The sequence below is a fragment of the Artemia sp. Qi Xiang Cuo genome, chromosome 5 (genome assembly GCF_049724085.1).
Source record: "Artemia sp. Qi Xiang Cuo chromosome 5, ASM4972408v1, whole genome shotgun sequence".
NCBI classification, from domain to species: Eukaryota; Metazoa; Arthropoda; class Branchiopoda; order Anostraca; family Artemiidae; genus Artemia; species Artemia sp. Qi Xiang Cuo.
In genome coordinates, this window is record NC_142798.1 from 73,089,155 (window position 1) to 73,116,954 (window position 27,800).

Sequence of the window (27,800 nt, forward strand, 5' to 3'; positions counted from 1 at the left end):
TGATATGAAAGAATACGCTCCGGAATAATTTCCAGTATTGGTATCTTGGTATCCACAGGTTCGTTTCTTTTTTGTTTTTGTTTTTTATTTTTATCAGAAAGGATTTATTTGTACCTAGAAAAAAAAAATTCTCTCTTCTGAACCCATGAAAAAGTGAAACATGCCATTTGGTTTCGACCATAAATATATCAGAGCAATTCTGGGTATCTATACCCCCCCCCCCCCGAAGATCAGGAATATAGGTTTTTCCAGAAGAAATGTTTTTGGGCATGTTTTGTAGTGCCCTATATATTCAAGGATTTTTGATTATTGAATATAATTACAAAAATTTAGTTGCTTCTCCTCCTAAGATTTGTCTTAGAAATCCCTAATATAATTTTTCTAAGACCTATAGGTTCCCCAAAGTCTCGTAAAACCCCTAGAAAATTTTCAGGGACTAGTTGCAAAACACTCTGTTTTCGGCCAGTAGTCACGCCCTTAAGACAACTTTCTTATCTCACCTATCTCGCCCCATGGACGGACAAGAAACTATGACTGTTCTTTCTAGATTTTTAGTTTAATTTCTTAAATTAAGCAATACTATTTGTGTCAGGGTTAAAAACTGTTGAAAAAGTTTCTCCAGCATACAAATAGCAAGCCAAACTATGGATTCTTAGAGAAAAAAAAACAAAGAGATATACAAATTTTTCTTTCGTGAAAAAGACTAGCCTATGTCAAGAAGAAACGAACAGAAATTAATTAAAAAAAACTTTTTATACAAAACAAGTTTTTAAGGAAAAGTAAGGAGCTCAATTAAACCAAAAATGAGCAGAAATAAATTCAAATCATCTTCCAAGCCCAAAACCACCATAAATCACCATCAATAAATAAATAAAACCCAAAAGGAACAGAAATTACAGTGAATAATTGGGTCAATCTCAAAACAAGTAAAAATTAATATGAGTAGGCAACAGATACAGATACATTTCTTTAAAAAAAAAAAAAAAAAAAAAAAAAAAAAAAAAAAAATCGAAGAGATCCCACAAAGGCTCTATCGCCTGTAAAATAGGAAGATCACGAAACAAAACTTAAATATATTAAAATATTAATCAATTAAGTACATTAAAGGCAAAACAAGTACTGACAAAAATAGAACGAAAAAAGAAAACAAAAGAAACAACAAAAATAAAGAAAGAAAAATAAGAAGTGACAGTGAAATGGAATACTTTTACCTTTACTTATCTGGGACCAAAGAGACACACAGAATTAGTACTTGTTAAGATGTATGCATCTTTTGCTCATAATTAATCAAGAAGAAACTGCTTCAACCATCTGAAATTAAAAACAAGACCATAAGACAACTTTCTTATCTCACCTCTCTCGCCCCACGACCCGACAAGAAACTGACTGTTCTTTGTAGATTTTGTGATTTTCAAAGACTTTAGTAGAGACTGTAAATTGTGCTATGTACACTGCACCTGTTTCATATTTTATTTATTTTGATGAATTAATTTAATAAGTTACAAAAATAAGATGAGAAGGCAACTGTTCAAGAAATCAGTGAAAATAAGGAGAAAATGAAAAAAGAAAAAAGAAGAAAAAAATGAAATAATAAAAAAAGAAAAATTTAAGACAAATCAAAGACTCGAGAGATATTGTAAACACAGAAAGGAAAAGGAATAAGCTAAAGGAAAATTTTAAAAGAAGGCAGTTTAAAATAAGTCGCCAGAAGTAAACGGTGCAAAACTGTAGAATTTAATAAAGGTGACAATTTCAATAGAGGAATTACGTTGTAAAAATAAACATAAAGTATTTATCATTCTGATGCACAGGGGTATACAAAAAGCAACAGGGGTATACAAAAAGGGATATACAAAAGCAACTTCATTGTGTCTAAAAGGAGTCTAAAGACACTTGGGAAAATAGATTAAAATCTATGACAATCGGGAGGCCTTGAGACCACCTTTTTGCAAACCTCGGATCACCCACTAAAAATTGTCCGCCTTAAACATTTTGAATGTTTGCTTATTGTTTGTCAATCCCTATATTATAAAGCCACCATCGAACGAAGAGCTACTACTCTGAATAAAACATTCACCAAACATCTGTAGTTTTCTTAGAGTAACTCATCGTAACCTTGCTTGCAGTAATTACCTTCACTAGGACTTTATTGATTACCCCTTCTCCCCTTTTACATGCATGGCTATGTAATGGCTATATTAATGTGGGGCTATATTAAATACAAATAATTTAAAAGTTAATATACATATCTTGATTTTGTTTTCATTTCTTCTTGTTAACATAATCTATGTATTTGAAGGCTTAGTAGGATTTCAATGATTGTGCTACTGTGTGTTTTTGATCATGTTTCCCTCTCTCTCTAATTTGTTTTTCTCTTTTGATTTTTGTCTCTTGGTTGTTCAGTGGAGATTTGGAGATTAATTGCCTATTCTAGCTGCAAAAACTCCCTAAATCTTAATGACTAATCATTTTTATATATTTTGTTCACTGTTTTTTTTTCTAATCCTCTCTATTCTCTCTTTTTTTTTCTCAGTTAAATACTTTCACAAACTCTCACAGACTCAAAGACTCTATAAATCTATCTCCAGCTCAAAAAAAAAAAAACACTTAAACTCTAACTCTCTCTCTCGCTCTCTCTCTCTCTCTCTCTCTCTCTCTCTCTCTCTTTCTCTCTCTCTCTCTCTCTCTCTCTATCAATTCAATTCTTAGTTGATGTCAATTCAAGCCAATTCTCTCTATCAATTCTCCCTATCCATGGCATGTGGTTGTTGTGTGATAAAATCACCAGTTCTTTGTTACGGGAGCGATTGGGAGTGATGGAACCAGTATATATAAAATCGAGTGTATATCTGTGGGTGAGGTTTTCCTGTATACACTGCTACACTGTTCATCCTATCACCAAGAAAACGTAAGAAGTTGTTGATTCTACTCTTGCGGTGGTTTAGGTACAGCTCCCCCCCCCCCCCTTCCAAGGAGATTTTAACACTTTTCGGGCTGATTGAAGTTAGAGACCCCTCATTACAAATGGCTTGATAGTTATTTTCGTTAACATTATTTACATTTTCTTAATATTAATTATTCAAGAACGCCCGACGGGTAAGTTATTAATCCTAATCTAATTTTAAATCAAATACTTTTAAACTTAGAAATATGATCGTAATTTTACATGTGGGGAGAATTTTCCAGGGGGAAATTGTAGGCGGTATTTTCCTTGGAGAGGAAAGGTGGAATTTTTGGGGGGGGGAGGAAAGGTGAAATTTTCGGGGAGAATTTTTCAAATACTTTGAATTTGAAAGCAGGATCGTTATTAATACGCAAGGAGAAAATTTCCGCGGAGGGGGAGTTTTCCGCCGGGGAAAATTTTGCTTGAATTTAATTTCTTTTGAGGTCATAGTAACTTGCGGCGGGCAACCATTATCGCAATAAACTGATTTCGCTTGAAGAGATAGATTACAAATCATGTGATATCCAGCAAAATGTGATTTCCAACAGAAAAATAAAAATTAACGGTTTCTCCTTTGATTTCTTTGGAGCTAAGAATTTGGAGGATTTTATTATTTCTTAGAATCATTTTTCGAAGGGTTAACCTTATTAGGTTAGATTAAATGTATAATTAGCCAATTGGGATTACCTTAAAGATCATCCTAATAGTTTTGTTATTAATAATTTGATTTTCGGAGCAAGTGTCCACGTCCTGCTTTGGAATTGAAAGACAGAAAATATTAGAAATATACTAACCTTTTCCGCTGTCAGTTCTCGGAAACTATGAAAGATTATGAACTATGAATTATCTTTTTCTTTTCTCTGTGAATATGATACATTTTATAATTTCATTATAGAACAGATTTTGTCTCAGGAACTATGCTTTTAATCATGTGATTTCCAAACAGGTTGGGTCATTGTCCAAGACTAGCCTTGGAATCGTGAAGAAGAAAGGTCGGCCAGGAACAGATTCTTCTCGAAAGCCATCATCATCAACCAAAATTCGTCGGACCTTAAATCCAGACGCAAGACCCTTTACACCTGGCGATAGTGCTGCAACTGAAGCAATAGGTGAGCACATGAGTCATCTGGGTGAACAATTGTATAACAGAGTTGTTGCTTTAAGGCCAAGCCAAGCAGCAAAAATTACTGGCATGCTCCTGGAGTTGCCTACCCCTCAGATTTTGGTGCTTCTGGCATCTGAAGATGGATTGAGGATGCGTGTAGATGAAGCTGGAGAAATTCTTGCTGGTAAGTTTAATCTCCTTTCCAGTTGGTTAATTTCTTTGGGAGGTGGGATTGAAACTACTCTCCGTGAATTCCCACGAATATTCTTAGAAGAAGAAGGGAGATTGAAAATAAAAAATAAGAATGGGAAAAAAACTTCTTCTTGTTGAAAACCTTTCATTCTTTGCTTCTCGTATATAATTTGATTATGTTTAAATTAGTAATTAAATCCTTTTTCCCTCGATTTAGGAGATAACTGAATAATAAACTAAGGCTACAAAATATATGAGTGGATGATTCTTGGGATCGAGAGGGAGTTTCATGATATTATAAAGGGACTGGGAAGATTCCTCAGGGCAACTATGGAATACGTTGAAAACTATAGGACATTTCATAGAAATTTAATTCTTTTTAACATATATGTCTGATAGTCCCTTACCACCCTCAAATAGTGTCCCTGGTTCCGCTTGCTCATTTGGATTTTCAACAGTATATCCCAATTGCCAACAATTGGCTAAGTACCTGTTTAGTTTGCGGCCTTGGTTTTCAAAGTCTGAATTTGGCCCTATATATTAGGCGTGTCAAAATTAAACAACAGGCCTATATGCAAGCTTTATATAATTTCTATGGGTCTTCGCCAACTCGTTTGTCATTTATGTAATTCATATCCAGTGGCTCCAATTCATAAAAAAGTTGTCGGGGGGGGGGGGGCAGTTTTTTTTTAATCTGTGTGGGGTGATTTTCTACTTTTTATTACTTTTCAATTCAAATACCAAAAGGGATGTATATTTTAGTGCAAATACCAAGGAAATGTATTTTTGAAATGTAGCAGGGGAGCAGGTTGATTATTTAAGGAATGGCTCCAATTTCGGCCATCATGTATGAAATGAACAAAAAAAATATTCGAGTTTTATCTGCAATAATACCAATGTAATTTTTGTTGTCTTGGACTATTCTTTGTATTACTAAAAAATTTAAATGATTTATTGTAGGTCGAAGTCAGACAACTAGAGAGCCTGTGCGTGAAATCTCCAACGAAGTTTCTGCCCTTGATTTAGACGTCTTCAATCTATCCAATTACTATAAGAAACTCTCAGATGAAGTTGAGGAAAGAACCGATGATTCCTCTCCCCTCTTTTTTATGCCCGGGAAGCGAGGATTTTATTCCCCACGTCAAGGGAAAGCCTCCCCAGAAAGGCTCAATGCCTTCAGAAATGTTGGAAGGCTTATTGGTATCTGCCTGCTTCAAAATGAATTATGTCCATTGCCCTTAAATAGGCATGTAATTAAAGCGGTATTAGGCCGCACTATTCGATTCCATGATTTGGCCTTTTATGATCCATTGATGTACGAGAGTTTGAGGAAAATGCTTCATGATTCTGGAACGCATGATGGTGAACTTATTTCCTCTTTGGGACTTACTTTCAGGTAATTCTCTTATTCTTCATTGTTTTCGAAATTTGTTATAACCTTTGCTGCTTCTCTTATTTTTGTTCAACTTGTTATATTGTTCACTATATCACACCATGTACAAACTCGTTTCTCTTCTCTTTCTCTCTCTTGGCGTCTCGGTTTTCCTCCTTCTCTCTTTTCCTCCTCCCTCCTTTTTTAATTATTTTTTTTCTAATCCCATCTCCTCTCCTCTCGGTGAGATAATAATCTTTTTCACTTAAATTTTCAACTTTTAGTATCACCCATACTAATTTAAAAACTTTTTTTCTTTATTTTATAATCTTATTTTTAATAAGATTAATTGATGTCCAAAGATAATTGATGAAAACAAAGTATACTGCAAAATAACCTCCTTTTCTATTTATCCTGCTGCTCCTGTCTCCTCTTTCTCTCCCTCCTTCCCCTTTCTCTTTCTTTTTCTCTCTCCGTCTCTATCACAGAGCCCTGATGAAAATCATTGTGAAAACACAATGCATCTTTACATTATTTTAAATTTTACCGCACTTATTTCATTAAATTGTTTATTTTCAATACAATGGCATAAATCGTTTTGGTTTAAGTTGAATCAATTTATTTTTATATAGTTAAATTTTATTGAATACTTTCTATTTCGATCAGTTTAGTTAGTAATAATTAATAGATTATTTATTAAGTTTCTTTATGCTAAAACCTGAAGTTGTTTAATGCATATCGTAAAATAGGTACTTAATTATCTAAAGGAAAATTAATTTTTCAATATAAGATTATTTGATGTAATTAATTTCTTCTAAAATATGTATATTTTCAGGAATCCTATTTTTTGCTTTTTTTCCCTGTTAGGTTCCAAAAAATAATGCAAGTTGGTGTTTGAAATGCAAAGAGTGAAGAGAAGAAAAACAAAGGCCACGTATTATGTAGAAGTGATATTTAAAATACAAACGTGCTTCATATGGTTGCGATATAGAGATTTTGACACGAGTCACAATATGCATATCGTTTTGCTTCATGAATGCTTATGTGCCTCAGAGTAACCTGCGCGTGAGACCAAACCTCAAGATAAACTTCTCATTCGTAAACTAGTCAAATCTTTTAATTTTATGAAAATATTTTTTAGCTTTAATATGTTTACTTTTGTACCGTTATACAATGTCTATTGTATTTATTATATTTAGCTATTGTTTATTTACATTTAGTTTATTGGTTTAGATATAGGGGCGTAATTTCCTATGGGGCAGAAGGGGGGACCCCCCTCCCCTCCCCCCGACCCCGGTTTGCCACAAGATATAAGGGAGAAATCACTTCTTAGCTATATAAATCTAATGAGTTGTTCGTTTCAGTAACGGGGTCAAATGATTTCAGACAATAAAAAAGATAGTAAAACAAATTAAAATGGGAATGAGACATAGAGGAAGATTCTTTTAGGGGAGGTGAGGAGTGAGTGACGGAAATAATGTTGAATATATGGGAGTGAGACATAGAGGAAGATTCTTTTAAGGGAGGTGAGTGGAGTGAGTGCTGGAAATAACGTTGACTGTAAGGGAATAAGACATACAGGAGGATTCTTCTAATGGAGGTGAGTGGAGTGAGTGCTGAGAATAATTTTGAATGTATGGGAATGAGAAATAGAGGAAGGTTCTTTTAGGGGAGGTGAGAGGAGTGAGTGTTGGAAATACTGTTGAATGTGTGTGAGTTGTTTTTGTAACCAACGGCCTTGTGGTTGTAAAACGTTACATATTAGTTTGTTATTCTAAATATAGGATTGTTCTTACAGTGCTTACTTTTTTCATAGCGTTGATTTGAGTCCAGAAGAAGGAGGAGGTTCATATCCATTAGTTCCTGGAGGAGGCAACATAGCTGTCACCTCCCAGAATATATTTTCTTACGTTCGCCGCTATGCCCAGTATCGTATGGTGAAGACCCAGGCTAAAGCCCTTGATGCAATTCGATCGGGCGTTTTAGACGTGATTCCTGGCTCGACGCTAGATGGCCTTACGGCAGAAGATTTTAGGTTGCTTTTAAATGGTGTTGGTGACATAGATGTTCAAACCTTAATTTCATTTACGTCGTTTAATGATGAATCTGGTGAATCTGCGGAAAGACTTCTCAGATTTAAAAAGTGGTTCTGGGCTGTTGTTGAGAAGATGAATAATAGAGAAAGACAAGACCTTGTAAGTATTTGTTCTTCTTTTTTTTGTAATATATCTTGTATCCGTAAGTTATTTCGTCCTTTTTTTGTCATTCAATTTGCTTGGCTTTTTCTCTAATTATTAGTAGCTATTATTCTTTTTCTCAGTCAATTATGCGGATAGTATGCGACCCAAATGAAACTTGAACTTTGGAAATCAGTTTAACTATAGGAAAATGCAGGGAATGTGTTATAAAATAGAAAGTTAAAACTGTATGCTAAATTTTGCCAAAAGCTATTGATTTCTTTGCCATGGTAACACCAATTGACCATTATAATCATAGTTGCCAGTCGAACAACAAGCATAATAAAGGAAGAGAAAACAATTGTTATGTATACTGTTATTACCCTTGGATAATTTTGGCTCACAATGGTTGGAAGTTGTGTCCAAATACAATTCTAAGATTGGGAGGGGGGCTGGTATTGTATGGTGGCTAAAAAATACAGCCATATACAATGGTGACTGTCTCTAAATGCAAAAAAAAGAGCATTAAGAAAGCAATTTAACTAACTTCAATGACCATTGAGTGTTAAAAACTGAATAATGAAATAGCATTAAGGTTATAGCACCTCTTGAGCTAGTTCTACAACAATACTTAATTATTATTATTATGTAATACTTATCTAGTAGTTAATACTTAAGCTAGGTTCTGATAGGCGTCAAATTTCGTTAGGGCTCGCGAATTGCTTTTCAAGAAGACGTCTTCATGCTGATATGTAATTGATTCGTTTCTGTTTTGGATATCAGTTGAACGACCGGGTATACTTGATCGCTGTTGCCACATGCCAAAGTATAGTGTTCGAAATTGGGGTCACAACTTTCTTGAGCCAACTCTTTGTTTATCAGTTACTTCTATAGCCACTAGATTTTTTTGGTAGGTTTTGATAGAAGGTGAATTTTATTTCGGTAGCCGAATTCTTGTCGAGAAGGCAAATGTTTTTGCGTGGGTGAGTATTTGGTTCGCTTCTATTTTGAATCAAAACTGTGTGACCGGGAATACTTGATGGCTGTTGCTGAATGGAAAAACGCAGTGATAGGAAGCAGAATTTGATCAACTACAAAAGCAATAGTTATGTATTGGAAGTTAAATTTAAATTTATAACTTTCTTGAATCAAAACTTTGTTTACTAGCTATTGAATTGTACTGGAATTACTTCCAGTAGCTATTGAATGTTTAAGTTAGGTTCCGATATGACCTGAATTTCGATTCGGTATCCGAATTTCTCATCTTTTAAAAAAAAGGTCTCTGTGTGAGTGGATATTAAGTTTGCTTCTGCTTCGGATCAGATTTGAAATACTAATTCCCCTACTGTTGATGTTTTATAGTATTCTAGAAAGATTGGAGTGTTTTACTTTCAGTCAGACATAGGAGCCAGAATTCCTTTAGTGACCTTGCCTGGCTGTTTTTATTGATAAAAATTACCACATTCTATCAGAGCCTAACACTTTTGAATTTGCTTTTAATTCTCTTGTTATTGTAGGTATATTTTTGGACTGGTTCGCCGGCAATGCCAGCAAGCGAAGAAGGCTTTCAACCAATGCCAAGTATAACAGTTCGGCCTGCTGACGATTGTCATCTTCCAACAGCCAACACATGCATATCAAGGCTTTACGTGCCCATGTACTCATCGCGTGCTATACTTCGATCAAAATTATTATTGGCTATACGCACGAAAAATTTTGGCTTTGTGTAAACTAGTGAATTAAAAAAGTAAAATTCTAGGATTGGCAGTTTGTCGTTTTTTCTTTCTCTTTTTTTATCTATTGCGATGACTAGAAATAAAGAAAAAAACAACCGAAGGTTTATGATCTTTCTAGAATAGGATCTTCAGTTGTAGGTAATATTAACATTTTTTAGTAGAATCGATTTTATCTTGCATTGTTTTTTCTACCCTTTGTAGAGAAAAATATTGAAGGATGTTTTATCTGTTTTCTACTCCTCCTTATTTAAGGAGGATGTTATATCTCCTCTTCTTCTGTAAAAAAAAAAACTATAGCTTTTGCGCGCCATAATTTCTAGGCTCCAATTTGCTCTTAAGCTAACTATTGTGGTCAGAAATGGTTTCCAAGAAGAAAAGATTCAGTTCTTTAGGAGTTTCCTCGCAAAAATTTGGTTCAAACTAATGTGACTGACTGTAGTTACATTGATTTCATATAGTAGGAGCCTCATCTGGAGGCTCACTCTGTTCTTCAGCCTCGCATGAAGTCTCCCCCCCCCTTTTTTAAGAATATTATTTCCAATAACTTCTATCCCCTCCCCCGCTAATTTGAAGGGCCATGTCTATAATTGGGTCACAATTAGATTACCAGTCCACCATGGTTCATCTGTTAAACGTAGCTTAAACAAGTTCACTTTTCTTCGTTGCTCTGGACAGGCATTGAAAGGTGAGACCGGGCCTAGAGGATGATTCCTTATAAACGTAGACAGTATGTTTCTTCAAATTCTTTTTTTTTTCGACAAGCTAACACGGATATGTCACTTAATGCCTTATGAATTACCAGATTTGAATGGTTTTGAGAAAAATAGTATGCAATTTCATAATTATACTTTCTTTGGAAAAATATAGTGTAAGGCGCTTTGCTGCTGAAACCTCTATACTTCTATAGGCTGGTTGATAGTGTCTCCTTGACCTATTTAGATAATATGTATTCATGTATTTATTTTTTATATTCTACTTAATCTTATTAAAAATTAAATAAAAAAAACAAGTTTTTTAAACTGAAAGTAAGGAGCGACATTAAAACTTAAAACGAACAGAAATTATTCCGTATATGAAAGGGGCTGTCCCCTCCTCAACGCCTCGCTGTTTACTCTAAAGTTTTTTATTGTTTTAAAAAATACAGTTGTGAGACAGAGTCAAACTTTAGCATAAAGAGCGATGCATTGGGGAGAGGGCAGTCCCTTTTATATACGGAATAATTTCTGTTTGTTTTAAGTTTTAATGTCGCTCCTTACTTTCAGTTTAAAAAACTTGTTTTTTTTATTTAATTTCTGATCGTTTTTTAGTTAATGCAGCTTTTATTTGCATAAAAATTTTACTTTTCTTTTGCTAAATGGATGTCTTTACAAATTAACTTACGTAACTAACTTCTATATTCGTATATTTTTCTTCTGGCAAAAAATACAAAGTTGCAGATTTTTGCAGATATGAGCTTGAAACCTATGTAATAGGGTTTTCTGATACGCTGAATCTGACGGTGTGATTTTCATTAAAATTCTTTTACTTGTAGGGGATGTTTCCCCCTCTTTAAAAAATCGAGTAAATTTTCTCAGGCTCGTAGCCTTTGATGAGTAATACTAAACTTAATAAAATTTATATATTTAGGATCAGCATTATAAACACATTCTTTTGATACATTTATTGACATCAAAATTTCGTTTTTAAAAGTTTCGATTACTATTGAGCCGTATCGCTTGTTTTTTTATTGTTTTTTTTATTACGTATATGTTATTACTTATATGAAGGGGTTCTCCCCTTAGTCAATACCACGCTCTTTACGTTAAAAGTTAAAAAAAATTTTGAATCACAAACCCCTGAATCACAAAGGTCGTTTAATTAGAATAGATAGCTCTTTTGAAAGCACTAAAAAAAACTGTAGCGTAAAGAGCGAGGTATTGACTTGGGGGAGAACCCCCTCAAATACGTTATAATTTCTGTTCGTTTTAAGTTCTAATATTCCTTCTTACATTTCAGTTGAAAAAACTTGTTTTTTTTATTTAACTTCTGATCGTTTCTTAAATAATGCTTGGAAATCCGGCGCCCCCTTCATAGAAATGTCCCTTACCCCAAAGAAACATCCTCCACGGACATATTCTCCAGAGTAATCCCCTCCTCTAGCCCCCCCATCCAGAAAAAATCCTTCCTGAAAATGGTTGTATACTTCCCAATAACCAATAAATAATGCTGGCAAGTCCGGCGCCCCCTTCATGTCAATTTCCCTTCCCCCATGAAAACTTCCTTCATGGAAAGATCCTTCCATATAGCCCCCGACCCTCTCCTTCCCCCACCTACCAGAAAAAATCTCCTCTGAAAAAGTCTGTATACTTCCCAATAACCAATACTATATGTTAACATTGAGTAAAGTTCATAACTTTCAGCCCTCCCCTGGGGACTTTGGGGGATCAAGTCATCCTAAAAGACATTTTTATCATATTTTCGACCATGCTGAACAAAATGGCTATCTCAAAGTTTTGATCGGGTGACTTTGTGAAAAAAATGAGCGCGGGAGGGGGCCTAGTAGCCCTCCATTTTTTTTGGTCACTTAAAAAGGGCACTAGAACTTTTAATTTCCGTTCCAAAGAGCCCTCCCACGATATTCTAGGACCACTGGGTCGATACGATCACCCCTGGGAAAAAAAAAAACAAACAAATAAACACGCATCCGTGATCTTTCTTCTGGCAAAAAATGCAAAAATCCATATTTTTGTAGATAGGAGCTTGAAACCTCTACAGTATGGTTCTCTGATACGCTGAATATGATGGTGTGATTTTCATTAAGGTTCTATAACTTTTAGGGTGTCTTTCCCCCTTTTTTTGAAAATCAGCCAAATTTTCTCAGGCGCGTAACTTTTGATGGGTAGCACTAAACTTGATAAAAATTATAGATTTGAAATTAACATTGAAATCTGATTCTTTTGATGTATCTATTGGTATCAAAAACCCGTTTTCTAAAGTTTCGGTTACCATTGAGCCGGGTCGCTCCGTACTTACAGTTCGTTGCCACGAACTGTTTGATACAAATCTGGGCTCGGCGCATTATGTTTTTTTTTTTTTTTTTTTTTTTTTTTTTTTTTTTTTTTTTCACTTAGTAATCACGACCATGGTACTCCTCGCTATTTCGTGGATGATTTGTTGTTTTTGGCTGCTTTTCAGTGATGTTAGGCAATCGTAAAAGGCTGTGGCCCTATTCACGTATTTGGTATCCCCATAGGAAGCAGTTCTTTGCTTTTTAGGGATTTTTATTCTACTATTGAAATTCTTTGATTTTGTGTAACTGTCATTTTTATTTTCTACTGTAGGGCAAGCAATTGATTCCAGGGCAAACTTTCTTTTATATTTAAAGAAAAGTCGTTGAGCCAGGTGATGTAAACTTTCAGGATTCAGTCCAAATGTCAAACATAGAAAATTTCTGGAAGTTACATTCTCCTAACTCAATTACTGACCTTTAAAATGTTAAAGAAGTGTTTGTCCGGAAAGCAATTGCTCACCATTTTTTTTTATATTGATAATAACCTTCTGGCACAAGGACGGTGGTTGTGTTGACCAAATCAAATAAAAAAAAATATTACCCATAATACACACTTAGTGTAAACATGGAGGAAAAGGAAAGAAAAAAAGAGGAAACAAAATACCCCCCCCCCAAAAAAAAATGTTCGGGTAGCAAATTACAGAAAGGTTTTTGAACAAGCTATTCGACGAATCCAACGACTTCTCTTATCGTAATCTCCGTACCGCGATGGTATTGATCTGGTCTAAGACCCACGATCTCCGCAATATCTGTTTTGCAATGGCTTTGATCGGGTCTATGACCCTAGTACCTTACAATCTCCATTCCGCGATGGCTTTGGTTGGGTGTGTGACCCCACACTCTTCACGATCTCCATTCTGCATTGTGTGGTCGTCTTTATTACCCTACAATCTTGCAACCTCTACAATCTCCATTCCGTGATAGTTTTGATCGGGTCTATGACCCCACGATCTTGCAATCTCCATTCCGCAATGCCTTTGATCGGGTCTATGACCCCACTATCTTGCAATATCCATTCCGCGATGGCTTTGGTCAGGTCTATGATCCCACAATCTTGCAATCCCCGTTCCGCAATGGTTTTGAATGGGGCTATGACCCCACTGTCTTGTAATATCGCTTCCACGATGGCTTTGGTCGGGTCTATGACCCCACGATCTTACAATCTCCGTTTCGCAATGGCTTTGATCTGGTATATAACCCCACTGTCTGGCAATATCCATTTCGCGATGGCTTTGGTGGGGTCTATGACTCCAGTATCTTGCAATATCCATTCTGCGATTGCTTTGGTCGGGTCTTTGACCCCACGATCTTGCAAGCTCTGTAATCTCCGTTCCGCGATAGCTTAGATCGGGTCTATGACCCCACGATCTTGCAATCTCCGTTCCGCAATGGCTTTGATCAGGTCTATAACCCCACTGTCTTGCAATCTCCGTTCCGCAATGGCTTTGGTCGGGTCTATGACCCCACTATCTTGCAATATCCACTTCGCGATGGCTTTGGTGGGGTCTATGACTCCAGTATCTTGCAATATCCATTCTGCGATTGCTTTGGTCGGGTCTTTGACCCCACGATCTTGCAAGCTCTGTAATCTCCGTTCCAAGATAGCTTTGATCGGGTCTATGACCCCACAATCTTGCAATCTCCGCTCCGCAATGGCTTTGATCAGGTCTATAACCCCACTGTCTTGCAATATCCATTTCGCTATCGCTTTAGTGGGGTCTATGACCCCAGTATCTTGCAATCTCCGTTCCGCGATAGCTTAGATCGGGTCTATGACCCCACGATCTTGCAATCTCCGTTCCGCAATGGCTTTGATCAGGTCTATAACCCCACGTTCTTGCAATCTCCGTTCCGCTATGGCTTTGGTCGGGTCTATGACCCCACTATCTTGCAATATTCATTCCGCAATGGCTATGGTCGGGTCTATGACCCCACGATCTTGCAATCTCCGTTCCGCAGTGGCTTTGATCGGCTCTATGACCCTACGATCCTACAATCTCCGTTCCGCAATGGCTTTGATTGGGTCTATGACCCCACTATCTTGCGATATCCATTCTGCGATGTCTTTGGTTGGGTCTATGACCCCACGATCTTGCAACCTCTGCAATCTCCGTTCCGCAATGGCTTTGATCGGGTCTATGACCCCACAATCTTGCAATCTCCGTTCCGCAATGGCTTTGATCGGGTTTATGACCCCATACATAGAAACCTGTTTCCGGTTTATCCCACTGATGTATTCCAAGTAATAACTTACCATACCAAAAAAAACAAGGATCGGAGCGTCATCTTATCACAAATAATGGATACATTCCAAAAAAATGACTGAGCACTCAAATGGAGCACACCAAATACATTATAGATTTTTGATATTATGCTTCTTTTATACAGAGCTTTACACGGAACAAGCACACCATATATCTTACGAAACTTTGTAATTGATAAGCTGGAAGCTTACTACGGCCAAAATTGCAAACAAAGCCATCAGTTATATCTCAAATCACTTCCAATAGTAATTCCTAGGTAATTGATGCTTGGTGATAGTAGTACCGGATGACCATCTAGATAAACATTATTTACAATAGAAGTGTGCCTGATTTACCAATTGTAACAATCTCTCTCATCCCAGCATTAAATGTGAATCCAATGTCCCATTAGTCTATACATAAAATATCAAAGTTATGTTCAATATCAGTGACAGTCCTGCTTATATCGTCAAGGACAGAAGTGACAGGTCAAGGACTTGGTAAATAAATGCCGTGCGAACTTTCTTCTGGGCCTCCCGGACACTGTTGTTATTTTATTTAGTGAAGGTGAAGCTACACCACCCTGCCTGATACTTTTCCAAACACGTATTACTCTCTTTGAAATTATTAACCATCCTGTGTAAGCACTTAAATAACAATATACATTTTACTCATTTTACCCTATAAACACATAGACCAGATTCTTGCCGTTATGGTCTGACGTTGTGACGTAAAATCAGAGGAGAAATTTTTCCGAACAAACATCCGCTATTTCGTCGACAACTATCAGCTCTATTAATTTACACATTTGTTGTGATATATCTATCGGCCGATTTGAACCACAGTTTATTTTATCTTTTCCCTGTTTAATCACTGGGTTTACAACATCAGCACAAAACTCGTCTGGGACTAAGCCAAAATTGAGTTACATTTGGAACGTTAGACCTAAGTGCTGTAACAGATTTGTATTTCTTTGCACAAGGTTCATGCCACATAGCTGATCTGATCGGTTCCACGTGAATAGTTCTTTTTCAAATTTGGAATGCACTGTTTAGTAGTAGTAGTAGTAGTAATTGTAGTAAGCAGCACTGTTGTGTTGTCTTTGAAAATGCATCTTATTTCAATCTAATCAGTTTCGACTCTTAAAAAAGAAATAAGAACTCTCAGTTTTCAGTCAAATCCGCCCCTTCCAAAGTCTTTACGACTAAGCCTTCCATCAGAAGTAAGCTGTGACACTGTAAGCTCAGCCAGAGTTGACCCAGCTCTAAATGGGTACCTTGAGAAATCTGGGAGGAAAACGCGGGAAGCGTCGGATGATTTGCTCCCCAACCACGCATTCCACTCCCGACCGAAGGCAGTGAATCATGAGATCGGTACCTGCGCAACGCAGACCTTAGGTCAGCATGCGAAAAAGTTTTAAGTTTTTCTTCCATCAGAAGTGGTCGGTGAAAAAGAAAATCAAACAGTTCATGATAACAAAATGTAAGTATGGAGCGACTTGGTCAAAAAGGAGCCGAAACTGTAAAACACAGAATTTTGTTATCAATTAACATCAAAACGATTGGCTTTTTACGTTGATTCCAATTATATAAGACTCCTTAAGTTTTCATCAAAAGCCACGAGCCTAAGAAAATTTGTCTGACTTTTGGGATAGGGTAGGAAACATTCCCAAAAAGTCAAACGACCTGGATTAAAATCGCATCATCAGATTCCGCATGTCTGAGAACCTTACTGTAAAAGTTTCAATCTCCTATCTACAAAATGTAAAATTTAGAATTTTTCGCCAGAAGAAATATCACAGATGCGTTTTTATTTGTTTTTTTCAGGGGTGATCGAATCAAACCAATTGTCCTAGAAGATTGAGAGAAGGCTGGTTTGAACGGAAACCAGAAGTTCTAGTGCCCTTTTTTGCTGACCAAAAGTGATTGGGTTGGATCAACATACAATTTTTCATGAAAACTGCATTTTTTGGTATCTATTACGTTTAATTATCTATATGTCTTCATGACATCATGCGACTGTTATGAATCACAGACTGTATCATGGGAAAGTCGCATATTTTGCCATTTTGTGGCTCCAAATTAACATCTCCCTCCAAATGGGACCAATTTCATATCGATTGAAATTCTTAGATTTTGCCCATCGATGTAGTAGCTTCTCTTAAATCCCCGTTTTACATATAAAGAATTTTCTTTATTATAAATGTTTCATAATCATCAGACAGAAGAAACCGTATCTAGATCAAAAAGGAGATACATATCCTCTGGAATGGTGTTACAGAGTCGAAGGAAGAAACTTAGAAAGAAAGACATGAAATTCGAGCTAAACAAATGGCTTACAAAAAAGAGCATTGTGATTAAAACAAGGACGCTGTCAAATGAAGTGTAAAAAGCAGAAACAAACCGTGTGAGGAAGTGGCAGCTCTCAATAAACGTCTATTTTTAAATGATAGCAGTTGAGCTGTCAGTAGTCACTCCTTACTTACAAACCCGAGTGCTTTTTTCTGTGTCTGATATATTATTTTACAACACATAGAGGCCACGTGTTTCTTTAACTAAGTGCCTCATATGGGGTGCTCATTAACAAAAGACATCAGGCCATAGTTTTCTAACGTTTTCTACCAATTTTTGTCGCTAAACGCCAATTTTTGTCCAAAGAAGAGGATCAAAATTACATAAAATAAAAATTATAAGAAACCCAAATGACTTTCCATGGTCTAAAACTATACACATGAGGTTTTGACCCCCTGCTTCCCCCTTGACAAGTCAAGGCAAAGTTTTGTACTCTGCTATTTTTTGCCAGAGAATATCGATTTTTGCCCAAAGACGATCAAATTATCGGAGATTGTCTTAATTGATTCTAAAACAATTCACGGTCTAAAACACTGAACGAAAGTAGCGGCCACAGTATATTTATAGGTAAACTCTATATCTGTAAATGCCCTTAGACGATGTTTACAGATAATCACGTATCATGGCATCAGAGGAGCGTGGTATTAAGAACAAAGAGAAAAAAAGGGAGCAGATCAACAGAAGTATCTAAAGTTAAAAAAAAAAAAAAACCCGGCACAATGGTATCTTCATATGCAGGTATCTTTTGAAAAATTGTTTCTCTGAGGTATGATATCATATTTGAGTGCTTCCATCATCTCATTCTTGAGATGTATCGTCATAAACTGGTTTTCAGAATATTTTTTGTATTTTAAATTACAAAACAAAGGATTCAGTTTTATCATAAATTAACATGTGCAAAATGATGTCCGAACTTTTCTACAATGACTTTAAAGATCAGTTCTCTTAAAATGTCGCAGTCCAATAAGTAAACATAACAAACGTGTAGACTAATAATTACCCTTTAATTGAATAGCCTCCAGATTAAAGAGGCTTAGAGAAGAAGAAACATAAAATGGAATATCAAAGAGACCAAATCCTTGCTCAGTTCCAGGAATTAAGTGGGATTGATACACTTGAGGAATGTAGTAAAATATTAGATCAAAATAATTGGAATTTAAAAGTTGCCCTCAATTCTTATTTACGCAATGGTGTCAGAGAACATCCTAGGCAAGGAAAGGAAAATTCTCAAAAGCGACAGGTGCATTCTAATAGAAGTCTAGTTGCACGAGCACTCAGTATGGTTCAATGGTGTAGGTCATACCAGCCTCAATCAACTACAGGATGGATATTTTACGCTACAATGTTGTCTATCAGAATAGTTGTTGAAACTTTTTCAAGTATTGTGTCATTATTTGCTGGGTTATGCAAGCCAGCAATTACTAATGTAGCTGAAGATATGTCTTCCTATAGAAGAGAATTTGAGGAGGAATTTGGGACATTTCATCCTACTTTTTTTGAAGGTAGTTATAACCAAGCACTTGCTGCAGCCAAAGAAAAATCGGTCTCTTTAATGGTACACATTCATTCCCCTGATAATCAGGATTCTAAAATGTTTTGTCAGCGAACGTTAACAAGTCTTGATGTGGTAAATTATGTAAACAAAAATTTCATATTCTGGTCATGTTCGGTCAAGAAATACGAAGTATATACAAAATCCAAGTCATTGAGAGGAAATATATATCCTTTGACTGGAATTGCTGTATTGAGGAATAATAAAATGCACCTTGATTCCTGGATTGAAGGATATTTAGAGCCCCAACCGTTTGTTAATAGAGTGAAAAGAGTTGTACAAAGTAACAAAGCGTGTTTCATCACAGCAAGGCAGGAAAGTAAGGAAAGAGCTTTAAACCAGACCATCCGAGAAGAACAAGACAAGGCTTATGAAGAATCCTTACTTACCGACCAAGAGAAAGAAGCAAGACGACAAAGAGAGAGAGAGGAAAAGGAAAGACTTGAGCAAGAAATAGTAGAACGGGAGATTAAAAAAAAGGCGATGCTAGAAGAATTGAAGGCGAGAAGAAGAAAAGCCAGTGAGCTTATCCCTGATGAGCCCGACCCTTCTCATTCAGAGTGTGTGAAAGTTGCTATACGATTGCCAGACGGTAGATCGCTTGTGAGGCGGTTTCTAAGATCTCACTCTTTGAAATATGTATATTATTTTGTATTTAGTGATGCAAAATCGCCTAGAGAATTTGAATTAGTTGCAAACTATCCAAAACGAGTTCTTCCTTGTAAGCCAGAGGAATCCGAGGAGGAGCTCCCTTCAATTGGTGATATTGGACTTCAAAAATCTGAAGTTCTGTTTGTTCATGATGTTGAAGCATAGTTTTTTCCATTTTTTTGTAATCCTTTCATTTATTGTGTCTAGCCCATTGTCTGGGTTTTGAGTCAGGGTCCAATACGTTTTTCTTTTTCGAGAATAAATTCAAAAAAAATTTTCTGTTTCTGTTTCGAAAACAGAAATAGAAACTTTTTCTCGTACAGTAAGCTGCACGAAAAATATGGTTTTGTCCCACTTTCTTGGGCTGTAATGAGAGGTAGATTGAGATGAAAAGGACACGTTTTGCAGATTAGAGATAACAGCCATCCATTTAGGATCCTATATTGTATAGAAGGTTCTGACCTTGCGGGTGTCGGTTTACATCTAGGTTTATCTAGATTACATTCTAGGTTTACAAAAGAGCTTATGTACATTTTCCCCTAATAGGGCTAAAGCTATCAAGTCAAAATTTCAGGAATTGTTGAGGGGGCTGTTGGACTAAATGAAAAGATTTTGAGTGTATCCATGTACTTGAAAGGGCGTATCTGCAATATCTCAGGAAAAGCTAAAGTTATAAAGTTGAAACTTTCAGAGAATGCTGAGGAGAAGCTAAATCAAAAGGTTCGATTTTCATCCAGGTTCTCAAAATAGCTTATCTGCAGTATCAAAGGAACAGCTAAGGGTATTCAATTGAAGCTTCGAGGGAATATTTATAGGGAGGTCTCACTAAAATAAAAAGACATTTGGCGCATTCAAACTGTCAAAAGAATATCTAGGCATATCTATATTTATCTCAAGAACGACCATGGGCATTAAGTTAAAATTTTTGTAAATGCTGAGGGAGATGTTCAACTAAATAAAAGACACTATGCGTATTCCCTCCGTGTTTACTTATCCTTTGTCAGGCCGTTATTGGAATATGCATTTGTGGTCTGGCATACGCAACTTTAAAGTGAACTTAGCGACAAAATTGAGTCAGTCAAAAGCGTGCACTCAGGATCATTTACAAAGAGACCAAAATCTCCTACCCCTTTCTTTTTAAAGCTGCACACTGCACTACATTAAAAGTACAGAGGAAAAAATTTGTTTGTGTTTTGCCTAATCTGCCATTAAAGTAAAAACTTTCAGGGCTACTAATTTTATTGTCACTTTTCCTACTACTTCTATTACTACTAACGCTATTACTGCTACTATTGGACTAAATTAAAGTCATCTAAGTGCATCCAGGTCATCAAGATGGCACAGGCAGGCTATGTTAGGATTGTAATAAGGTATAAAGTGGAAAGGGGCCTTCCAAAGACTAATAAAAAGGTACTATGTGAATACCTCTACTACTGCCACTAGTAGTACTACTACTGTTATTTCTACTAGTGATACTATCACTGAGGCTAAGGTTATTAAGGTAAAATTTCCAGGGAATGGTGAGGGAGGTATTGAACTAAATCAAAACAAACTATGTGCATATAGGTTATCAAAATGGCGGATTAGCAATATCTCAGGAACGGCTTAGAGTATTTAGGTATTTTAGGTACTTTTAGGTATTTTGAAAGGGTGATAAAATTAAATTAAAACACTATGTACATTCGGGTTATCAAAGGGGTGTATCAGCAATATCCCACTAACACCTTAGGGTACTACGCTAAAACTTTCAGGGCTACTAATGTTATTACCACTTTTGCTACTATTACCACTACTGCTACTATTGAACTAAGTCAACATCGTTTAAGTGCATCCAGGTCTTCAAGATGTCACAGGCAGGGTATCTTAGGATTTTAATAAGGTATAAAGTGGAAACTTTCAAGCAAAGTTTAGGTTACTATAAACCTAAATCAAACCGCACTATGTGCCTCGTGGTTGTCAAGAGGACGCATCAGTAATATCTCAGGATTGGCTGGGGGGTACGAAGTTGAAACTCCGTGGGCTACGACTATTTCTACTGCTACAGCTTCTGCTGCTACTTCTGTTGTACTAAATCAAAATTGTTCAAGTGAATCCGAGTTGTCAAAGCAACATAGCTACAATTTCTCAAGAACAGAATCGGATGTTAAGTTTAATTTTTCAAGGAAAGTTGAGGGGGGGGGGGGGGGTAAAACTAAAAAATCTCGATTCTTGTAGAGAAAAACAGTGTTATGTGTCGAAAATGTGTATGTAAAATATCGCTGGAATAGCTAGGGTGTTTCGTTGGAACTTTCCGAGCATGTTCTTGGGGATGTTAAACTAAATCAAAAGACACTATGTCCATCCAAGTTTGTCATGAGGTCGTATTTGTGATTCCTTAAGAGTGGATACAGGAAGTAAATTTAAACTTTCAGGCCATCTGGAGGGGGATTATTGACTAGCATTTTCCTATACTCGAGGTTGTAACATAACGGGGGTTAGAATCCCGTTAGCCCTATAAAACCCCGAAGATTATGCAGACTCCCAACCCATATATTTGAATCTTTTCCCCATACCCGCCAATCCAAAAAAATATAGTGCCATTATTATTGTTATATTGTAAACTAAACCAAAATGCGGATTCTTTTAGAGAAAAACAAAATGCACCATGTGTGTCCAGATTGTCAAAAGGTTGTATATAAAATATACTGAAATAGCTGGGGATATTACGTTGGAACTTCCAGAGCATGCTATTGGAGATCTTGAACTAAATCAAGACACTATTTCCATCTAAGTTTGTCATAAGGTTGTATTTGCGATGCCTTAAGAACGGATAAAGGTAATTAAACTGAAACTTTCAGGGAAGTTATAACATAATAAGGGTTAGAATTCCATCAGTCCTATAGAACCCCAAAGGCTATGGAGATTAAGCAGATAAGCTAGAGGAAAACAAAATGTACTGTGTGTATCCAGATTGTCGAAAAGGCGTTTCTAAAATAGCTTGAAATAGCTGGGGATGCTACGTTGGAACTTTCAGAGTATGTTATTGGGGGTCTTAAACTGAATCAAAAGACACTATGTCCATCCAAGTTTGTTTTAAGGTCATATTTGCGATATTTGTTTAAAGTCATATTTTCAATTTTCTACCCATATTTAAATATTTTCCCCATTCAGACCAATTCAAAGCATTATAATGTTATGCTATTATAAAATATTGATGCAAAATTTCTTCCACCGTATAAAGTAAGCCAAGATCTGGGTTCTTATAGAAAAAACAACGAAATGTTCAATGAGCATCCAGATTGTCGAAATAGCTGGGGATGTTACTCTGGAACTTTCAGAGAATGTTATTGGGGATCTTAAACTGAATCAAAAGACACTATGTCAATCCAAGTACTTACTCAGAATCTCATAAAAACCATTTAGCATCTCTTGGTTTTTGCTGCAGATAGCAATACTCAGTTTTAATGAAACTTCATTAGAAATTGTGAAATTTGTATTTTCGATTAAACGGAGCATATTTTTCTTTTTAAAGTTCAGCAGGAGAGGGCAGTCCCCAAAAGAGCTTTAATATACCGGTTAGGAAAATAACAAAAATCAGCTCTAATGAAATTCAAGGATCAATTTTGCAGCTTGGGGAGTCCCTTACTGCGATACACACTTTGATTGAAAACCTTTCTGACACATGTGAAATAAAAAATCACTGTCTTTTCAATCAAATTTCATAGTCAAACCGTTAATTTTCAATAGCTTTCAATAATAACTTATACCCTAGGAGAATTCGCTAAGTCTTAGTCTTTGAAACGGTCAGCCGACGATGAGGCTCGCAAAATGATTTTTAATGGGTCGAATCCTTTTAAGGATGGGATTTTTGTATAAAGTAGGCCCCTGGTTTATTTAATCCGTCTCCAGCATCTGTACTGGTAAAAAAGCGCTATTGGCATTTTCTTCGTATGGATATTCATAGGAACCTTTTTTCCAGAAAATATTCTTAAGAAAAATTAGTGAAAAGGTCATTTTCCGTCAGATATATTAGCCGCCTTACATAGCTATTTGGCTTTTAGACAAACTTCACCGTCTTCCGGAAAGCTTAGCCTTAGAAGGAGAGTTTTTTCTAAAAGAGCACAAAACCACTTAGTTAAGGAAGTTGCGGTTTATCACTTGTTGTCGATTTGCGGATGTTTATTCCCGATGAAAGATAGTACGACAAATGGATCAAAAGCCACAAGTTGTTTCGTTTCGCTCTAAACACAAAGAGGTGAAGAGTCTGGGAGGTGAGAAGAATATTTTGCTTTTATCGTGTTTTTCACTTGATAGTATCACTTTTTAGATTAGTTCAGGCACATTCACAGGATGTTTTATTTTCAGAGGTGCGGAGGCGAAACAATGAAAATGTTTAGAAAAACTGGTTTTAAAGAAATTGAAAGTCGTTTTGGGAATAGTTAAAAAATCTTGGGACAGCTCAGCACCGACCCCATTCCTCTTCACATACGTGTCTGGAAGATACACTTTCTTTTCTAATAGATTGTGTTTCTCAGCTCGGTTGAATTGAATAGTAATACTAATTTGCTATGACAAATATGATACAGTAATTGTTTAAACAAAACACTTTTAATGCTAGCTCAACGTCTCGGCCACTAGAACACGGTGGGATGACAAAAATATTTGGTATCTGACTAAGGAATTTGGTTTCTGTAAAGGTAATTTTGCCTCATATTCACTCGATGCCAATAATTATATAGTTTTACTCCCATAGAAAACGAAAAAAAGTTGAGTAGGACAGGAAAGAAAGCAAATTACTAAAAATACACAAAACACAAGAGGAGACACAGAGAGACACAAGACAAATATGCAAAAACAGAAGAAGAGAAGGCAGTTCTTCAATTAAATTTGAACTAAATTTTTCCATAACGAGAACAATGTCTTTTGCAAGATACTGACTAGTTAAACTCTAGTGCCTAGATGATCTGGTAAATAAACACCACCTTTAGTCAGCTTTTTTTTTTCAGCCCCTTTTCAGGTTGCAGCCTCTTTAATCTGGGCTCTGAAGCCCTAGCTTCATCGTTTTCCTCCAACTTCATAAACATCGAAATGTTGCTCCTCTTTCAACTTCTGATTGTTAAAGGAGCCTTTACGGACAATTCTAAAGTGATAAACCAAGCCTCATAAATAAAAGTCAAACTAGTGTGAAGCATTTCACAGTTGGCGCAACTAAAATTGGTCTTTAAAAATTTTTGATATCACTAATTAGAAATATAGGAACTAAACTACAGTATTTAGTTCCTATTGTAGTTTCTTTCTTCATATTGCAGTAGTCTCTGTGCTACCCCACAGCGAGAAATAGGTCCTGGTCAATATTTGTTGTTCAGAGATTTAGCACGCCTTGAATTGCGCTGAGCATGCAACAGTACCGACTTAAAAAGCTCGAGTTGGTTGCAAAGTTCCAAAATGGTCACTAAATCCCTACTTGCAAGCCGCATGTCAATCTTCAAAAGTTTGGCACCGAATTTGGAATGATTACGGTCATCTAAGATTTGGTCATGTCAACATTATTAGGTTATCCACCAAACACCTCCTTTCAAAGTTCCTAGAAAAGCATAAAGCTTTAGCAATTGACAAAAATAGTGGAGTCCTACGAGAAAATCCTCATGAGATTTGGAGGTATATAGGCAAGCGGAAATCCCTTTCGGATTCTTCACACTATGTCCTTTCCAGTGAAGAAGAATGGATCAGACATTTCACTAATGAGTTTTTCCTCCCGGACAGTGATGGAAGAGTAGTTTCAGCGTTGATGAACCTTCATGTGGCACTGAATCAGAGATTGAGTCTGTTACCAGTATCAGAAATTAGGTGAACGATTATTCGAGAAGCATTGATCAGTTATGTGGGTTACACCTAAAACATACAAACGACGAGCTAATAATGCACCTTCACCTGCTCTACCAAATTATTTTCAATACCGGTGCTATACCTACATTTTTGCATTGGTTCGCTTACTCCAGTTGTCAAAAAGGAAAACACAACAAACAGAGTAGTTTATATAGGTCCATAACAGTGTCCTTGGTACTTTGTAAGCTAATAGAGCTACTATAGTTAATGATTTAAATGCTGAATATTTTACCCCAGACAATCAGTTTAGTCTTAAGGCATAGCCTTAAGTATCCGCGTATCCACTTTACAATCTCCAATATTGTCGTTAAAACGGAGAGAAATGATGATATAGTGACTCTGGCAGCATATGTGGCTTCTTGTACCTTTGATTCTAGCGTCCACCCTCAGCTGCTATTCTGCAAAAAGCCGAGGTATCTGTTGTAAGTGTATTCAAAATCAAGTATGCGCGTCTTAAGGTGATTATGAAAATAAATACTTGGAATATTTTCCAGAGGAAGCTTACACGGGAAGAGGAAAGGGGATTTCCAGGCATAACTTGAAAAATGATCAGAAATTGAATAAAAAAGATTTTAGCTGAAAGTAAGGAACATTAACGCTTAAAACGAACAGAAATTATTCCCTACCTGAGGGGGGCAACCCTTACTCAACCCTTGCGCTCTTTACGCAAGTTTGACTTTTTTTCACAATTTTCTAAAAGAAAGACTGCTTAAACACAAGGACCGTTGAATTTAATTGAGATTTATGTTTAAAGAACTTTAAGACGAGGGTTGAGGAAGAGACAGCCTTTATCATATGCGGAATCATTTCTGTTCATTTAAAGTTTTAATGTTATTCCTTATTTTCAGTTGAAAAAACTAGTTTTTTTCATGAAGAGTTAGGTCACTTCTGCCACAGGACATTTTTGTCATTTTAAATTCGAGCCACAGAATTTCAAAAAAAAGTGGTAAACGATACCATGTATTGTTAAATCCAGTTTTTCACGCGAAATAAGGCATCTATCTCAACATGGGGCGTTGCCTAAAAAGGATCGTGTATCCAAATTTAAAAAAGAGAGTTATTTCTCAGAAAAGATTTTTTACCCACTGCCCCCTCCTGCATTCATCACATCTTTAGGGTATGCTTCCGTTCCTGATCCTTCCTCCCTAATCATCTCCTATTAAATTCATATCGACATAATACTAGTCCTTGAGTATGAACTTGATGCCCAGACACTTTAACTACTTGTCAACAAAACCGCTATAAGGTTTCCACCACATTGCTAAAAATGATTATTTTTTAAAGATTGAAAATTTTTCGTGTGCACTTTAACCAGCATGTCCTCTTGCTGCATTTGGGATGGTACTGTACCATAATTATATTCCGGATTCCTATCATCTAGGGGCAAACTAATAAATTAAAAAAATAATGGAAAATACTGTCTGGGTTCTATTTTCTGCTAAATCCTTTTTGAATCTCGGACATCCCCTGGGAACCTGCATATTTTTTGCGTATAATATAGGATCATTGAATTCACACTACATGGGTAAATGGGAAACCCTATTTATTCTGGTCATAGGTTTTAAGTCCTCCCTTTAATTTTCGTGGACAAGCTATTTTTGAATTTAATCTTTAACTATAAGGCAATAAGCTGTGGATATCCCTTTAATTATAAAATATTAAAATAATTGTCACTAAAGCTATTATTGAATTCGAAAATTGTCAAAATAATTCCAAAATTCATTTACATCATCAAAATAATAGCCGATTTGGATTTGGTTTTGTCCTTAGATAATCACCCCCGTTTAGTTTTGTTTTTTTCTTAATATTTAATCTTGTTCTTGATTTTTTGTGTTGTGTCATAAATAGCCAGTGTAGCCTCGGAACATATTCGAACAAATTCTTTTGAGCTTCGCTATCCATATCAATTTTCTGTTGTAGATGCCCTTAAACACCTGAGTAATGAATTTACTCGCCCTTGCATTCAGCCAGTTATTCACGTGATAGTAGAGGACTTTGATTCTCCCAAATCCTCCAGCCTGGAACAACAGAAACTACCGTCTGATAATAGTGTAGAAGATACTAGTGGATTATGCACACTTAGCTTCCCTGGTAGATTTGCAGCAATTCGAAGAAGTCACCAAAATCTCACAGAAGACCCTCAAGAAACTCCCTTAGATGGTAACCAAGTTTTTATATCATATCATTGGCAGTCAAGGGTTGCATTTTCTGAAAATTAATTTCATTCTCAAGAAATTTATAAAAAAAAAAAAATGTCTAAAAATGACTGACTTAAAAGTCGTTTTAATAGAGTGAATTAGTCAATCCCCGTCCAAATAGGTGTGTAACTAGCAAATAGCAAATTCTTAATTAGCAAATAGCAGTAAAAATTACCCTTTTTGCGACAATCATAGGCAGCACAATAGCGCTGCCTAGGTTAAGAGCGAACTGATCTCTATGTTTTTTTTTTATTTTCGCTAAGGTCTTTTGCATGGAAGAAGTTGTCGTAAAAACTTCGGAGGTGCTCTTTCGATTAGAAATTAAAAGTTGTAGTGCCCTTTTTAACAGTCAAAAGTGACTTGAA

At 36.2% G+C, this 27,800-nt stretch overlaps 2 protein-coding genes and 1 pseudogene across 3 annotated transcripts in view; all 3 read left to right on the plus strand.

The window, feature by feature from the left end:
* The window catches only part of hyd (E3 ubiquitin-protein ligase hyd), an 83,786-nt gene extending 74,160 nt beyond the window's left edge, over nucleotides 1-9,626 (plus strand). For both annotated transcript variants that reach the window (XM_089089924.1, XM_089089925.1), the window contains exons 21-24: nucleotides 3,891-4,233; nucleotides 5,202-5,637; nucleotides 7,430-7,808; nucleotides 9,308-9,626. In XM_089089924.1, the coding sequence (XP_088946050.1) occupies nucleotides 3,891-4,233; nucleotides 5,202-5,637; nucleotides 7,430-7,808; nucleotides 9,308-9,520 (1,371 nt within the window). In that variant the 3' untranslated portion in view covers nucleotides 9,521-9,626. The remainder of the gene's footprint in view (nucleotides 1-3,890; nucleotides 4,234-5,201; nucleotides 5,638-7,429; nucleotides 7,809-9,307) is intronic.
* An 8,597-nt stretch (nucleotides 9,627-18,223) lies between these two features.
* Nucleotides 18,224-19,537, plus strand: LOC148952494 (FAS-associated factor 2 pseudogene; annotated as a pseudogene).
* A 4,021-nt stretch (nucleotides 19,538-23,558) lies between these two features.
* Nucleotides 23,559-27,800, plus strand: part of parvin (beta-parvin) — a 110,247-nt gene continuing 106,005 nt past the window's right edge. Inside the window, exons 1-2 of the mRNA XM_089089926.1 lie at nucleotides 23,559-23,622; nucleotides 27,158-27,397. Of these exons, the coding sequence (XP_088946052.1) occupies nucleotides 23,559-23,622; nucleotides 27,158-27,397 (304 nt within the window). The remainder of the gene's footprint in view (nucleotides 23,623-27,157; nucleotides 27,398-27,800) is intronic.